This window comes from Coloeus monedula (assembly GCF_965178545.1).
Source record: "Coloeus monedula genome assembly, chromosome: 5".
NCBI classification, from domain to species: domain Eukaryota; kingdom Metazoa; phylum Chordata; class Aves; order Passeriformes; family Corvidae; genus Coloeus; species Coloeus monedula.
This window is the reverse complement of record NC_138785.1, coordinates 29870833-29887628: the sequence shown is the minus strand read 5'-3', so window position 1 is coordinate 29887628 and position 16796 is coordinate 29870833. Positions and strand designations below refer to the sequence as shown.

Genomic DNA, 16796 nt, shown 5'->3' with positions numbered 1-16796 from the left:
ATGACTCATTCTAGCCCCCTCAATTCCTGCTCAGAGTAGGGTTTTTTCCCAGAAGCTCTGCAAACCGATAAAATAATAATAACAGTCCAAACATCAGAAATATCTCTGCATAACTTCTGCGTATGGAGTAATAGTAAATCAAGACAGAGGGTGGAAAGCCACAGAGCAGTTTATAAAAGGTCCTACAAAAGACTTTGACTAGAGACTAGAAATAACTGAAAATAACTCTGAAAGTCTTATTCTTAGTTAAACTGTTTTTACTTAAGGGTGTGACAGCAAGGATGCATGCCTAAAAGGACTGTGACTCTGTCAAGAGTGTCATAATGTCATGTATGCATCCAAGGGAAGAGAATCAAGGGATTAATTTGATTGTGTTTGTGTCTAACAGTGTGTAATCTAGGATGTTACTCAGCCTTGCCCTAACTGTACAGTCAGCTGAGTAAATGATGAGGTTCCTTGCACCAGCATGGGTTTGGGCCAAATCCAAGGGATTTTGAAAATCCCTCTGGTAATGTTCTCAGCACAATTGTTTTAAGGTAGCTTAAAGCTAGATCAATATTCAATTTCAATCATCTAATTTTTTTTTTTTTTTGCTCTTCTATATATACTTGAAGAAGTTTTATTAAAAATTATAACGTTGCCAGTTCCACCTTCTCTGTGGTCTACAGTCCCAGGCAGACTGGAAAGTACAGTAGTACTATACATTTTTGCACAGCTTTTCATAGTGTTACGAGAAACAGAAGAGGGTCTTGAGATGTTAAAATACTGTGCAGTGATGGCAGCCTTCAAAATTGCAACAAAGCTTCTGCTGATTTTGAGTAAAATTGGTCTGAGTGTTCCTCAAAAATGTCCTCTTCCTGGTTATTTGGTTTTCATGGGAGCATCTGGTAGGATATGTCAAACAATGATAGTTGCAGTAACTGGTCTTGATAACAGTTTTTAGTTTTCTGGTTATCAAATTTCTGCTCCAGGTCAGGCTTTTTGTATTCAAATGGACCATATTCATCACCTGGTGTTTTGGAAAAACATGCCTGGAAACTAAGATATATGTGGTAGCTGTGGGACTGAGTGCCGTCCTTTCAAAACTTGAGTGAGCACTCCAAGATTTGCGAACTCTTCAAGGCCCATGTTGGGATTTTAGGAGTTCTCTTTTTTTTTTTCCCCCTCTTAAGGAATTTTTCCCCATTGTGTTGCTAGGAAACAATAATGACTGGATACTTAAGACAGAGGAAAGACCTGGCCATAGCTCGGGGGAGGGGTCCAGCTGGCTACTTTCTTTTACATGGGGTTTTCTCGTGTAGGGCAGAGATGCCGCGAGATTTGGACTGGGGAAAAGGGGTTGGGTGGAGCCCCTACAACTCTTGTGCTCTCGCCTTTCTAACGGGAGAGAAGCTGTGGGTGCTGCGGGGAGAATTCATCACCACGGTGGGGTTCTGTCTTCCACTGCCTTCCGTCTACGTGAGTGGAGCTTGCTCGCTGGAACGGCCGTTGCACTGGGACCCTATTTAACACCCTACCTCACTAAAAGAGGGACTTCTTTTTCAACATCTGCTCGGGTGCCTCAGGGGAAAACCCTGGGATCCTGAGCCCGCCTTTCCCTACCCTGCTGGGAGCCGGGCCGCGGCTGCTCTGCCCCCGCCGTTCCTTTGCCACTGCTCTGAGCCTTCGCTAGACTGCAGCTCCGCACCCCCTGCCTGCCCAGACGTCCGGAGGTTCCGCTACAGCTCTGGAGTTCGATACATCTCGTCTACCACCTGGCATTTTTTGCTCATCCCTGCTGTTCCAGTTTGCTGTTCCCGAGGGTCCTGCTGGGATACCGGGATCGGCTGCCCAGGGGTTTGCGAAGCCTTTGTTCCTTCCCTTCCCGGGATCCCAGGGCGCCATTGCCGCGTGCTCCCCGAGCTCGCTCCGGAGCGCCCCCTGCAGCCGCGGGGGAACCATCGCACCTGCCCTGCTCACCGGGAGCCGCCAGCGCCCCTGCCGGCTGCGAGCGGAACTGCACCCGAGGGGAAAGGGCCCGACAGCCCAGAAGGCTGGCACTGGGTTTGTGTGTGCTGTTACTGCCAGAGTTGTTGTTGTTTTGTTGGACTGGTTATATACATATATATATATATATATATATATATATACATATATATATAGTAAAGAAGTGTTATTCCTATTTCCCATATCTTTGCCTAAAAGCCCTTGATTTCAAAATTACAATAACTCGGAGGGAAGGGGGTTGCATCTGCCATTCCAAGGGAGGCTTCTGCCTTCCTTAGCAGACACCTGTCTTTCAAACCAAGACAGCCCATCATTGCTTGGATGAACTGAGCACCTTAGCATCTGACCACTAGACACTTCTTAGTAGTTCTGAAGTGTGGCAGTCTTTGAGGTCTGGACTAGTTTTTCATTGGCAATGGGCCAAGTCATGTTATTAACAACTAAATGGATGCATACCGGATTTTCTGCATAAGGATCTTGGCATCTTCTGGGTCTTAGCCCAAGCACTTCACAGCTTTGAGATCTGCTAGAGCAGCTAAGAAACAAGGTAAATTCTTAGAACACTCCAAATGGTCTGAACTGGATGACCAAATTCTAACTTGGCTGTCTTTGTCATTTTATCTTTCAGGTCCTCAGGCTCCATCAGCCACCATCTGATCGCATTGCAGCAACATAGATGTTGCCATGAGGATCAGGAGGTCTCCTGTCTGCTTCACAGCTTGTCTTTTGGTCTTGCTGGGTGCACACCAGAGAGAGCTCCATATAGAGGCAGAGCACACATTTCAAGAGAGCTGACAAACCAGTTCCTGCACATACATGCATCTGTGTAAGAGTACTCGAAGACCAGAGGCCTCTGTGGCACTGCATGGATATAAGAACTGTTGCATGTGTGAGGTTAGACTCTGCTTTTTGAGATACGATGTTTAGACGAGGATTTATTCTGTTTCTTCCCCGACTTGTAGGCCTGCTGGTGGTGGCCTGTTGCTCAATGTCTATTGTTTATATGTTGGCTTGCACACCCAAGGGTGACAACCAGCAGCTTGCCTTGCCCAGGGTGCACAGTCCGACTGCGAAGGAGGGATATGAAGCCATTCTGCAAGAGCGAGAAGAGCAACACCGCAATTACATCATCAGCTTGAAGAAACAAATTGCCCAGTTGAAGGCTGAGCTCCAGGGCAGGACCGAGCAGCTTAAGAACATACAGAATCAGTACCCAGACTCCTTGGACATTCAGCTTGACCACAGTAAGCCGGAGAAGGCCCAGGCCAACCTGCTGGCTTTCCTCCGTTCCCAAGTAGACAAAGCAGAGGTGCACAGCGGTGTTAAGCTGTCCACAGAGTACGCGGCAGTGCCCTTTGAGAGCTTCACCCTCCAGAAGGTGTACCAGCTGGAGACAGGGCTGACACGGCACCCAGAGGAGAAACCTGTAAGGAAGGACAAGCGAGACGAGTTGATAGAGGTGATCGAGTTAGCAGTCGGGAGCTTGAACAAGCCAGATGGGGTCAGTAAAGCAAAACCCCATGTATACACAGCCTCCGACTTCGTTGAAGGTTCGTATGCAGAGAGCGGGCTAGAAGGTCCACACGGTGCTGGGGCGGAGTTCTGGTGTGAATGAGTTGCTGAGGGAGATGGGAGCTGTGTCAGAGCACAGATGTCTGGGATGGTGTTAGTGCTGTGACCTAGCGATGCTGTCTCGGGCACAATTGCAAAATGGCAGTTTTCCTGGGGAACAGGACTTAGTGACAACAAAGCCTGACAGTCTCCTGCAGTGACACCAATGTGCGCTCACAGCTCTCTAGTCATGCGCTTGCCTCAGAACTGACTAAGCAAGGAGTGACTGACCAGGCTGCAATCCCAGATCTATTTCCAGTGTTAACATTGACAACTGCAGTTCAAATCCATGCTGCCATTCTCCTCCTTCCTGTTTGTTGTTCAGTTTATCTTTTCAAAATATGTTTCCACAGTTTATTATAGGTGTATGACTGTTTGGCACCAGCTCTTCCATGCGAGAGGGTGAGGAGATAGGAGATGTTTCTTGCCACACTTTACTTAATATCCATTAAGCTGTGAGCCTGCCTTTATGCACAATCAAGGGTCTTTGACTGGATACCAGTGCTGTGCTTGGGGAACAAGTGCAGAAGGGGGTGGGAAAGAGATGCATGCTAGTGCTGATTCTGTGCAGGTTCTTCATACACATTATAATGGTCTTGCTGGCTTTCACATACCATGGTGAAATACCTCCAGAGGGAGGAAGCCCTTCATGTGACTTGGAGCTCAAGAAACTGGAGCCCTGTGTGCAGCACAGTCTGACCTCAAGAAACCTTCCTTGTGTCCTCCCCCTGTGGGGCAGGTCCTTGCTTCTGTAGGTGCAAGGAAATAAATTCTCATTCATCAGCACAGACTGATTTGTTTGCAAATGCAGGGATCCATGTATTGGGGCTGGAAACAAAGAGACTTCGCAGAAAATTTTCCTGCCAAATTCCTTTGGAGGTTTCTGTCACTTCTTGTCATTCTCTTTTCCCCCATCTTTCATTCTCCCAAGAATGGCAAAGACTGCCAGTGAAAGGACAAATCCATTGCTCTGTGTAACTTCAGTATGTGTAGGGAGAACTGAGTTTTCTGTTCCAGTTCTGCATTTCAAGTATAGTTTGGACTCTGAACTGCTTTTGGAAACAGTGCTCTGCAGGTGCCACTGCCTACACAACAAGTTAGTAATAAGCTGGATTCTATGTCAGCTTCTGGCAACTTAGTGTAATCAGCAACACAGCAACATGAGTGCATTTACCCAGCCACCAAGCCAGCTATTTTCATTTTCTAGAACTACCATGGGCAGCTGGAGATTTCTGGGAGATGTGGCCCAGATCTGCACTGAAAGTAATACCACTTAACCCTCTAAGTGTTTTCCAGCTGCTTTAGCAATAACAGCACACAAAAACTGTGTGCCTCTCTTATGTTAAATGTGAGGCTACCACCCTCATCTTAAGGTTGATCAGATGGAGATATGTGCTGAAATGAAAATCAGGTAATCAGGGTCAGAGACAGGATTTAAAATCTGAGCTGCTGCCGTCAGTATGTGGGATTTGTGTCCTTGTTTTTCCTCTATTCAGCAATGCCTTTGACACCAGCTTTTCTCAAGAGTGTTGCTGATCCTGAGTCTTGCTAGAACATAGAGTTGCGCACAATAATCTTGTTTTCTTTGACCTCCTGGGTGGATTTTTCTTTTCTTGTGGATCACATCTGGTACCTGCTATCACTTTTTCAGTACTAGTTCACTGCTAGCATATGCCAATAGGCAGGGTGATGGTGTGTGGCAATAAACTCAGTTGGGGTCTGTTTCTCTTCCTTTTTTTTTATTTTGTGCATTTATTCTGGTCTTTGCAGAGGGAAAATGTTTCTTTAAACACTTCTTGCATTTAAGGAGAAATATTTTGTCTCCGTGGCTGGGATATCTTGAAATTAGTGTTGCATCTCTGCAGTTTCTAGACAGAAGGACTTGTGCGTGGGAATTAGACTATGACCCTAGTACCCTACATCTGAGTTAAAACTCCTTCTCAGCAGATTTGCTGTTACATGAAATGTGGATAGGATTCTCAGTTCTCCTTCCAGAGTAATAGCTGACACGTAGTGGAACTTTCCATTCCACCCCCCCCCCCCCCCCCCCGCCTTTAATCAAAACCAAGAGAGCCACACCTTCTCCCTGGAGCTCGAGATGTATCCATCTGGCTGCTGCGCTGCTTAGCTTCTCTCTTGAGAGAGGCACTTGGGCTGTTCAGCTGCTGTAATGCTCCCCTCTCCCCCTTACTCCTCCCACTTATGTAACAAGTTCACTAGCTTTCTGCCAAGGGGATTCAGTAAGAAACAGCATGGAAAAACAGAAATTTCTGTGTATTATAAGCAGGCAAAGGACTGCTCTGTTTCCAGTAGAAAGCCAGTTGCCCAGAAAGCAGGGTAACAGGTCTGGTTATTAATTTATGTAAATAGCAGCCAAATAGATCTGGGAGTCATTCATTTTCTCAGAGATAGAGATAATAATTCGGAGACTCTTGACAAGCCTGAGTAGTGTGTTCCATAAGTGAATGGAATCACTGCCTGGACATATTCTTTCCTAATATGAACAGTTCCAGAAAACCCCTGGATTACTTAAAAAATGCCCTGCCATAACACCTTCAAATATGTTGGATCATAAGTGTTCCTCCTTGAAGTATGTGGCTGTCTAGTGACTGGAATTTTAATCAAGGTCTCAGAGGCAAATGAAAAAGGAGTAGCTTTGCTTTCTCAAATGGGAAGCTACTGGTGGTGGGCTATCTGATGGAGTTTTGCTGTGGAAGCTTATTGCAAAAAAGGAAAGATGCTTTTCATCAAAGGATAAAATGCTGTATTTTACTGCATGTTGAGTGGGAAGACCATTGTAGTACTGAGTTAAAATGGGGACAGTGAATCCTGATAAATCCTCATAGTGGCTCCTACATCATCTAACAGAAGGGAACTAATGAACATATGTCCAGGGAGCATTTCTAGTGACAGTGGAAGACTTGAAGCCTGTAGTCTGTGAACTGAGGCTAAAATTTTCATCCACTCAACAGCATTTTGTTAAGAATGCATGGCTGTTTGCTAGTTACACATTTTATGTAGATCCATATGCGTGACATTTGTTTGCCTGCCCTGCTGAATGGACATCAGGTATTTTCCATCTCTGTAGAGAGTCCTGGGAATTGCTGCTCTGAAGACTGGAGACTTACTGCTCTTTACTCAATTCTTGAGCCTATGCCATTTTTGCTTCTCACTTGTTCTTTACCTTTATTTTAGCGCCATTCTGTCTGCTGACACAGAGCTCCTGTTTACTTTTTTACATTGGGTTTCCAAAGGCTTTGACTTTTCTCCCTGCATCTGAAAGGAATGGTGCATATTCTGAACTGTATCTGCTGTAATGGAAGCAATAGATGATCAATAACCTTCTTTTATCTATCTCTAGCCTTTCCAAGGCTTTCATTTCAGGAGCAATCTTTTATGGAAAAGGTTTTTTTGTTTACTCTTTTGAGACTACTTTTTTCCTCTCCTCATAGTTTTATCTTGGAATTGAGGCTGTTTGACACATCTTCCTGAATCGCATAGAAAATCCTGGTGGCACCAAGTAGAGCCTTTGGAAATGGAAAAAATTTGTAAAAGGCAGGATGTTCTGTTGGGTGAGTCGCCAGAGTGACTCAGGACATTCAGACTCATTTCCAAGGCTCACTGCCTGCCCTTGGGCAAGTCACTTTGTTCCCTGCTTCTAAAAAGAAGATACTTAAAAAAGGAAAGAAGATGCTTAAAAATGGAAAACAAATAGTTTAAATATGCATGAAGAATAGCCATATTTAATTAGAGGCATTAAAGTTGCATACAGTTCAGTATAAAACGCTAGGATTATGAATTCTTGGATTACCATGTTGCACAAAGAAACCTTGCCTTCACCTAAGCTACTTGTTTTCAGACATAGCATTAGTACTGAACAAGAACAAAACTACAGACTCAGAAGCAGCCTCTGTGTATATAGCCCTAGGAGGGACCCCAGTCAGGTCACAACTTGCATTCTTCTTTTAAGGTACTTCTTATTTGGCAAGGTTTCCTTTATTGTGTAGTACATCTCTCCAGGAAAGTAGTATTTGTGGGGTCATTGTTTCTTGGCTGGGGTAGGTAGAAGAGAATGTAAAAGCAAAGACTGAGATGTTGTGTGGTAGGTACTATTAAATTTGTTAATTTAATTTAGATCTTTGTTATTCTTAAAAATGACAGTACACTATGTCAAACATGTGAAACAGTCCTATCAGTTTCTCTCTAAAGAAAATGCAGATCAGATTTAATTTAGAGGTTTTTTTAGCTGAATGTCAAAAGGTTGCCTTAACCTTTCAAACACAAACTTCCTTAGTAAAACCTGTGTTCAAAAACTGCCTGAGCAAATGAGTGCACCCAACAATGCACTTAGATCATTACCAGGCTTTCTGTAAGAATAAATGGGTGAACAGAATTCAAAGTCCCAGATTTGTATTCTCTGGCCACCGGGAGGATGAAGCCAAGGGAGTATTAGGTCACTATTTAGATGATCTCCAGTTCAGAAACAGATGTAGTTGATGGTCTGCAGCTTGGGCAGACTCTATGAAAAAAGCTAGGAGGAGTCAAAGGCACAACTTTGAAAGATTAGCACTACAAGAATGATTGAGCTGCTATCTCCCTAGATTCATTTGCTATGCTAGAAGGAGGATTGGAGCATTTGTTGAATCAGCTTATATTAAAAATAAAACAAGAAATGAGTAACAGCTCAGTAAAATCTGCATATATTATTAACCAACTGAAGTGTTCATTAAGAATAAAACACTTAGAGAATGATAGTGAAGATAAGACAGTCCACAGAACTCGATCCAGATAAAATCACACCTCGTTAGTCTTTTGATTATACCAATGTAAGAGCTGAAATACAAGATGAAGATATTATGTCACTTTGCTCTTTGAAGCAAACTTTGACCCAGACCTTCATGAGAAGTGGAGAGAGAGCTGACAGTCTTTGGGTCAGATGCCCAGCAATGTTACACATCAGGGAACAACCAAGATTTAAAAAAAAAAAGAAGCCTTATTTTGGTCTTGTTTTTCATAACCAGAAGAAGATATGCTTCCTAGCCAGATGGAAGAAAAAAAAAAAGAGAAAAGAAAAACAAGTCAAGAGGCGGAGTTTTTTTCCAGACATTTGTGCTTGTCTCTTTAACTTCTGCAAGAGATGGAAAGCATTGCAATTATACTCTTGTACTGATTAAGTTGTTAAGATGTTTTCAGTGGCTTAGTGAGTAGTGAGAATTAGCATTAATTTTTCTTTCTTAAACCTAATGGATCTGCCAGTGAAAAAGCTTTATTTCAGTATACATTGTAGGAACTGAAGTATCATTTAGAGTGAGTAAAATCTACAGCCTTTTTGTGAACTCGATTTAAGATATTATAGTATTTCCGTAGGGCACTATCAAGGCTTTTATAGTTCATGCTGGCCCTCAGCATGAACCAGACCAATTTCACCCATCAAATATGTTAAAAGTTCCTTCCATATAGGAAATAAATACATGCTTGTATGAATTAAGTATCCTGGTCTAGCCTCCGACAAACTGTAGTGTCATCCTTGCAGACCATTACTTGACCAGGAGTGGGCATTCACAAAGAGAAATAGCAGTCTCTTGAGAGTTGAGTAACAGGAGAGTTTTGTCCTGACTGGCATGGGTGAAGTCAATGGCTTCTGGGGCCTGGTTGCATAGTTTTATTAGGGGACTTTCCAGAGAACCTCCTAATGCTCATCAGGAAATTGCTTTTCTGGGAGATGGCCTAATCCCTCCTGTTGCAGAGAGGCAGACTGCCTTTGCAGTCCTTCTGCATCCCATTACCATGCTTGTCTGCAGTGGGCAATTGGAGCTGTCTGGAAAATAAGGACAGTATGTCTGCTGGGTTATACTGAGTGTGTGCAGTTGGTAACCTTCAGGGGTTTGTAACTCAGCCAAGCCTTGGAATGTGCCTGCAAGAATACCAAACAGCTCCTGTAATCCAGGGCTGTGTCCCTGCCAGAGCGGTGGCCTCCTCCGAACGATGGTGGACTGTGTATTGGTTTAAAAGTAAACATCTCATTGCCTCATTGCTGCATTTTCAGTTTAGGTGTAGCACATGAAGACTTTATCCTTTTTTTCCCCCAGGAGCCCAGCTTTAATCCAAAAATCTCTTCATTTTGTTTGCATGCAGGGATCTACCGCACAGAAAAAAATAAAGGCACATTGTATGAGCTGACTTTCAAAGGAGATGCAAAACATCAGTTCAAGAAGATTGTTTTATTCCGGCCATTTGGTCCTGTTATGAAAGTGAAAAATGAAAATGTCAATATGGCCGACACACTTATTAATGTCATTGTGCCGTTGGCCAAGAGAGCCAGCAAATTTCGGCAATTCATGCAGAATTTCAGGTGGGTTTCCTTCAATGCTGCCTTTACTTTTTCTTACTTGGAAAGTAAGATGCACTTTTAGGAGTTATCAAGACCTCACTCACTGCTACTTTTACCTAACGGTTCGTTGTGCCACTAAGTGATTTTTGAGATTACTGAAAGGCATTTGGTTGCTTAATGCATTGTGATTAGCAGTAAAGGCAATTATATTGCAGTCATCAGGGTTTCTGATTTGTATGTACCTGACTTAAGAGTCTCATTCTGTTTGATTGGCACATACAGTTGTGGCAACATGAGAATTTCATGCAGTGGTTGCAAAGGAGCATTCCTGAGGAAAAGGGGAATCAGTGCTCCAAGACACTTTGCCAGGCTCCATTAGATAAAGTATTAACGCAACAAAAGGCAAGAAGGAAATGTATTTGAACTTTCAGCATAGTTACTCTTAAACTTTTATTTTTCAGCACAGAGATGATGTTCAGAGGGAGAAATTAATTGAGATGTAACTTTAAATAGCTGCCCAGAAAAGACTGTGTTATCAACAGACACTGACTCTTACAATGGGATCTGTTTTGTCTAATTACAGCCATCTAAAAATAGGCTCCTTGTCTAAATTAGTCTTCTGATTAGTATTCTGATTATCTTGTTTTAGACTGGGAGAAATCGCCCTCTGGTCATGCTGATCTCTCTGCTGATTATAGATGAACTCTTGCTGACTAAACTTCGTGCAAGTGAGGCATGATTCTAGCGTTTGTTCAAATTGGTCTTACCCTTGGGCTACGTGTTTGATTTTTGGTTGATACTTAGGTTTTAGTAAATGCCAAAGATCTGAACTCTGGAATATCTGTTACAAAAACTCAAGATTATGAGGTAGGGTATTATAAAAATATCTCTTCTCATATTCTCCTAAGTGCTGAAGTTATTGCCTGCCTGATCATTCTTCCTGGGGCAGGATGGCCTCTTTTAATAGTGTCCTATTAATATAAGAAATGCTGCTTAGAGAGCTTGTACCTAATCTGGCTGAAAGATAGACTTCTGTCCCTTCTAAGAGAGACAATGAGCTGCTTTGTCAGGACAAGGATGCCTGTCAGTAAATCATGTCCCCAGGAATGCCTCTGAGGTTCACCCTACTCTGCCTTCCCCAGCTGCTGTAGGCTATATTGAAGGAAGCTAACTTCTGGGACAAGTCACAAATCTATCTTTGTTCTCCAGGGAAGTGGGCATTCAGCAGGATGGGAGAATTCACCTCACTGTAGTTTACTTTGGAAAGGAACAAATGAATGAAGTCAAATCGATACTTGAAAATACCTCTAAGTAAGTAACTGAACATCTGGTATGTGCTGTTCATACACAGTGATCCTATGTGAAGTGGAGACTTGGTAGCTCAAAAGTCACAGTTGTGCCAAAAGGTTCCAAAGTGCATTGCAGAAAATAGCTCTCTTTTTGTATCAAATAAAAATGGTGTTACCCATAGAGTCCCATATCTGTGGTTTTGTGAACTGCAGAGCAGATTTTAACTGAATTTACCTCAGTGCAACTGCTTTTTTCCTCCCCCTCCCCCCCCCCCAGTGGTAACTCTTTAGTTCTTTGAAAGTGGCTTTAGCTGTTAGGACCGAAGGCTGACTTTCAAAGGCAGGTGGAGACAATTTCAGTAGAGCCCAAAGGATCTGGATACTTTTGGCCAGTTCTATTCTGTTGAGTTTGGTTACATAGCTGTGTTTGTCAAGATCATGTGGCACTGCAGCCTTTTGCTTGTCTTCTCCGTGTAGGAAGAGGACCCTTGTATAGATAAAGTAATGTGACCACAGGTAATTGAAATTTGCATACTGAAGGTACTTTTGTTAATGTAAGACTTGGTGGGATTTTTGTGAGACCTGCCCAAAGAAAGTCTGTGACAGGAATGGTAGTGTGTGAGTGTGTGAGTACTCATGTCAAGCTCTGAACGTAGATAGACATAGTGGAAATCTCCTTAAGAGTCAAACAGGACATCTCTTCCCTCCAGCTGCTCTCAGAACTGTGATATTACAGATTTCTAGGTTAATTCTTTCATATGGGGTTCCCACCCCTGATTTATATTAAGAGCTGGATGGACAGAGGAAGTTGCTGAATATTTTCCTTCTAGGTCAGCCAACTTCAAGAACTTTACCTTCATCCAGTTGAATGAAGAATTTTCCAGGGGCAAAGGATTAGATGTTGGTGCTCGATTTTGGAAAGGAAACAATGTTGTTCTCTTTTTTTGCGATGTGGACATATACTTCACAGCCGAATTCTTGAACTCCTGTAGATTGAACACACAGCCAGGTACTGCTTCTCATGAAGTACATTATCTTTCAATGGGTTCTACCTGTTATGTAAAATCCCTCACCACAGTATGCTTGCCTTTAAATTGGTAATGAAGCTACTGCAAATCAGTTGTAACAGTTCCTGCTCCCACTGTGATATAATCTCTTGCCTTCAGCACCTATGCTTTCTGGAACAGGATCTTTTTATTAATTATATCCTTGCATTAACATTCTTGTGGAAAGAACATAGGCTCAATGGAAAATTTGTGTGACTTTGTCTGGATTTGCTCAAGCCTGGATTGCATCTTGTAAGAGACAAGTGTGTTTTATACAGTAAAGAAAATAACCCATTGTCATTTCCAGGGAAGAAGGTATTTTATCCTGTTCTCTTCAGCCAGTATAATCCCAGTATAATTTATGGTGACCATGATTCCATCCCGTCTTTAGAACAGCAGCTGGTAAGTACATGCTTCTCTGAATGCCTGCTTTTATTTAACAAAGCATTTTTTAAAGGTACTTGTGCTCTTGGATAGCATTTCCCTATTCCTTGTGCACAGTGACCACCGCACAGACAAAATTAACTACAACACTCACCTTACTGTGAGTTCTGCAGGTATGTTTCACTGGGAAGTGTCTTGGTGCCATTTATTTTAAACCTTTTTGAAGTTTTTACATGGAAACTAAAAATTTAAAACATGTTGGGTTCTCTGCTAGAAGGTATTTCCTAGCTAGTGAACAATTCCTCCATGGTGTGCTATCTTGGAGTGACAGTCCTTGACTTGCTCTGATTTCTTCCTTGCACTGAATACTATTTCCATTTGAAAAACTGACATTTAGAAAAAGCAGACCTGTCCTCAGATCAGTCAGTGAAAAAAGAATTCCGGGGGCCATCACAGTTATTCCCCCACTTACTTGAACACCTTACAGTGGCCTTTCCCATCCCACAGCTCATGATTAAACTGCCTGTGAGCAGACAGTGTGTTTCTGAAGTGTCTCAGAGTCAAATCACAGGCTTGGAGCTGTCACTTTAATCTGGCACTGATACAACACAGCACAGCTGCATTGATTTCCATCTCACCTGCTTATTTTTGGTGTGAAAACAAAGCATTATTTTTAACAACATTGCCATAAGGCATATGATTAAGACATGTATGAGTTCCCTTGATGAGGAGGGAGCTGTTGTGAGGAATAAAGAGCACACAGACGAGAGATTCACATGAATGTTAGTGACCGAGCCATTGCTTGGTACTGCTGCAGACACTGTTCTCCATTCCCTTGTGCTCTGGTGTTGCACTGTTGTTGAACTTAAAGGCCTGATAGAAGGGAGTCTTGCTTCTCTTCAGAGTCAGTGGGTCACAGTCCTCTGCCCATTAGTGCTGCTAAGTGGCTGAATTTTCAAATTGAAACGTAAGCCAGCTATGCAGCTTCATTCAATTCCTCCGGGCCAGGTCCTAACCTGCCACATCTGCCTCTTTTACTGCCAGGCACTGAACTTACTAGGGCTCATCCTGTCCCCAGGCTGGACACTGTCCCCAGAGCATGCCAGCTTCTATTATTGTTCTGGGGAGGTAGGAATTAGGGGTGGTCTGAGCCCAGGGACAGTCACCACTGAAAAAGATCCCTTGGGGTCTGAGTCCAGTCTTCTGTCATCACTACCACCACCTTGTACAGTTCCTCTATAAAAATGAAGAATGAGAGTTTGAAAAGTCCATCCAAAATATTCTGAAGTATTTTTTTTGTCTGCTGCTCTCTGTGTTATGAGACACAGCCAGAAAGCCTTTTACTGAAGAGTCTGGAAAATCCCTTCTACCATTTTTTTCTCAGAACAAACTTGTTCTGATCATACCATGGGATTCACATAAGCTTTTCTCTCTCTGCTCAGAGCCTGTCACGGATCCTCAAGGTTGTAAACATTGTGCTTAGGGAATGAAATAGAGTTTAGCTCTCAAGCTAGCATAAATTCCACAAAGTACATTGTCAGGATTGTGAAAGTATTTATAGCTAATATTTGAATCATAAAATGTGATGCTTATGTCAGAAAAGCTTATTGAGTTAAAGAAGTACAGCCAATCACATTTTTATGTATATTTTTATATTTTTAGCCCACATTAGTTGCCAGGCATAAGGTCAGATCTCTGCCAATAAAACAAGACAGTGTTAGCTCTCCGTCCTGGAACTTGGGCTGCTGAGGAGAAAAAATGAAGGCTTCAGAAATCTTTGATAGAATTTGATTTGTGCAGCAGCCACTTGCACTAATGGAAAATAATAATGCTAATACACGAGTAGTTTGCTGTGAAAGGGCATCATGATGGAGACTTCTTGTTACAGTGCAGACCTGACAGATACAATCTTGTTTCCTTGTAATTGGCTTCTGCAGTGACTTGGATTTTTCAAGGAAAGGAGAAATGAGAAATGATATCTATAACAATGTGAGCAGTAAAATAAAAAACATTTGAAGAGACAAGAGTTATGAACAAAAAGGGGAGGCATGAACAAGAAATCAGGAGAGACAATTTTGGAAGAGCATTTCTTCATAAAGGAAATACTGGGATTTGTAAATCCAGAAATGGAAATTCTCTTTCCTCATCTTCTGAAATTCTGTCACAAGGGAAGTCAAGATTTCCCAAAGCAGCTGCTAAGGGATAGGTTTCTAACCAGGCATTCAGGAGTGTGAAGTACTGCTGACTTGTTCAGAGGATTTAAATGCCTGTCCCAGCCTCTTGAAGCTCTTGGGTGTCTCACCAGGTTGGGTCAGGTCACTCATATGCATGAATTATGACCTTAAGAGATCTGTACTTGGATATCTGCTTTTCAAAATTATAGCCATGGTTTCTCAGTGCTCTGATTTTCTACCTGTAATACATAATGTTTTCATTGTCCATCTCAGGAAGGCAGACCATTCATTTTTACAAAGGCTTTTATGGGACATATATCTATCACCTTACATATCTGGAGTTCAATTTTAGCTGGATGTAGCAGTTCTGTAATGGAAAATTATTCTTGTTACTCAAAATTAACGTAGTCAAAAGCTGTTGGTTGCGTGATCAGATTAGAACCACTGTTTTCTTCCAGAGCTCTTGTGGTCCACAATGCAGATGCCACCATCTGCTCTGGCAGCAGAGTCTGGCTTCCCTGGTTTACCAATATGTTTCTTACATCGGGTTTGAATTCCACAGAAACAAACAATTTTGGAGGATGCTTTGCCTGCAAAGAAGCAAACTCCAGAGGTGTGATACTGTTCTACTTGGTCTACAACAGCAAGAGTGGAGCAAAACCTGATTGTTCTGGATCAGGGGCTTATCTATGATACCTAAGAACACAGCTGTTTGCAGGGGGAGGGGGGACAGATGTATGCAATGTATCTACAAAAACGAGTTCAGGACCGGCCATGAATTCACATGGGGAAGAATAAAACGGCAGTTGCTCCTATTTCTGACCACATTCAGGTCAGGATGCTCATTCTGAAAGCATTTCTGCTTCCATGTAAACATTCCTTTCCCTCCATGCAGATTATTAAAAAAGAAACCGGATTTTGGAGAGACTTTGGTTTTGGGATGACTTGCCAGTACAGATCTGATTTTATCAACATAGGTAAGAAAAATACACTCCAATACACTTGCCTTTTTGCTAAAACATAGACAATTATGATCAGCCTCCCTTTCCTTTGCCAGTATGTCTGTGTCACTAATTTGGAGCAGTGCTGTGGTTAGATGTTCAGGCTCTTCCTAGATGCCATAGAGGTTACCAGAATCTAAGTACTGCTTACAAACAAAATTACAAACATACAACTTTTGTTTGGTAGTGAAAGATTTGAAGATGAGCAGTTTGATGTTCACAGAAGGTGTGTGTGTTTTAAAGAGCTGACTGGAGCCAGAAAACAGCTGCAGTGCAATTAATAGCGTCCAGTTTGCTAATACATATTTCTAGTTTTATTTCGAATTTTGTCTGTGGCAGGTGGCTTTGACCTGGACATTAAAGGCTGGGGTGGTGAAGATGTGCATCTGTACCGCAAGTACCTTCACAGCAACCTCATGGTGATCCGAACACCTGTCAGGGGTCTCTTCCATCTGTGGCACGAAAAGCAGTGTCTGGACGAGCTGACTCCAGAGCAGTACAAAATGTGCATGCAGTCCAAGGCCATGAATGAGGCTTCTCATGGCCAGCTTGGGATGCTTATTTTCAAGCAAGAGATTGAAACACACCTGCATAGACAGAAATTGAGCAGTAAGAAGACATGAATCCAGAAAGGGAGGTAAAAAGCCTCTGAATTGGACTGTAGGCTGTTTTGGAAAAGAGTTTTTAACCAGAACATTTGGAATGAGACTGAAAGAGGATGGAGATTCCAGCAGAATGGAAGCAATAGAAGAGGGGAAGTGTTTGTCTTCCCTACTTTTGTTTTTATTCTAATGGGACTTTTAAGTATTCCATTATCCTGACTGTTCAGCACTTGCTTCTGGGTAAGACATGAACACTTGATGAGATTCAAGGTCATGTCACACAGACAATGAACATTATGTGGTATTATGTGGCCAGTGTGGTATTCACACTAACAAATGGATGTGCTTTTCCTTTGAAATGTTTATAAGATG

General features: G+C 42.5%; 1 protein-coding gene across 1 annotated transcript; it reads left to right on the top strand.

The window, feature by feature from the left end:
- Positions 1-2905: 2905 nt before the first annotated feature.
- On the top strand, positions 2906-16445 carry CSGALNACT1 (chondroitin sulfate N-acetylgalactosaminyltransferase 1; the record flags this gene model as incomplete). The annotated part of the gene is made up of 7 exons (XM_082282406.1): positions 2906-3536; positions 9733-9949; positions 11138-11239; positions 12048-12226; positions 12571-12665; positions 15717-15798; positions 16162-16445. The coding sequence occupies 7 exons, from the start codon at positions 2906-2908 to the stop codon at positions 16443-16445; spliced, it is 1590 nt and encodes a 529-aa protein (XP_082138532.1).
- Between the last annotated feature and the right edge of the window lie 351 nt (positions 16446-16796).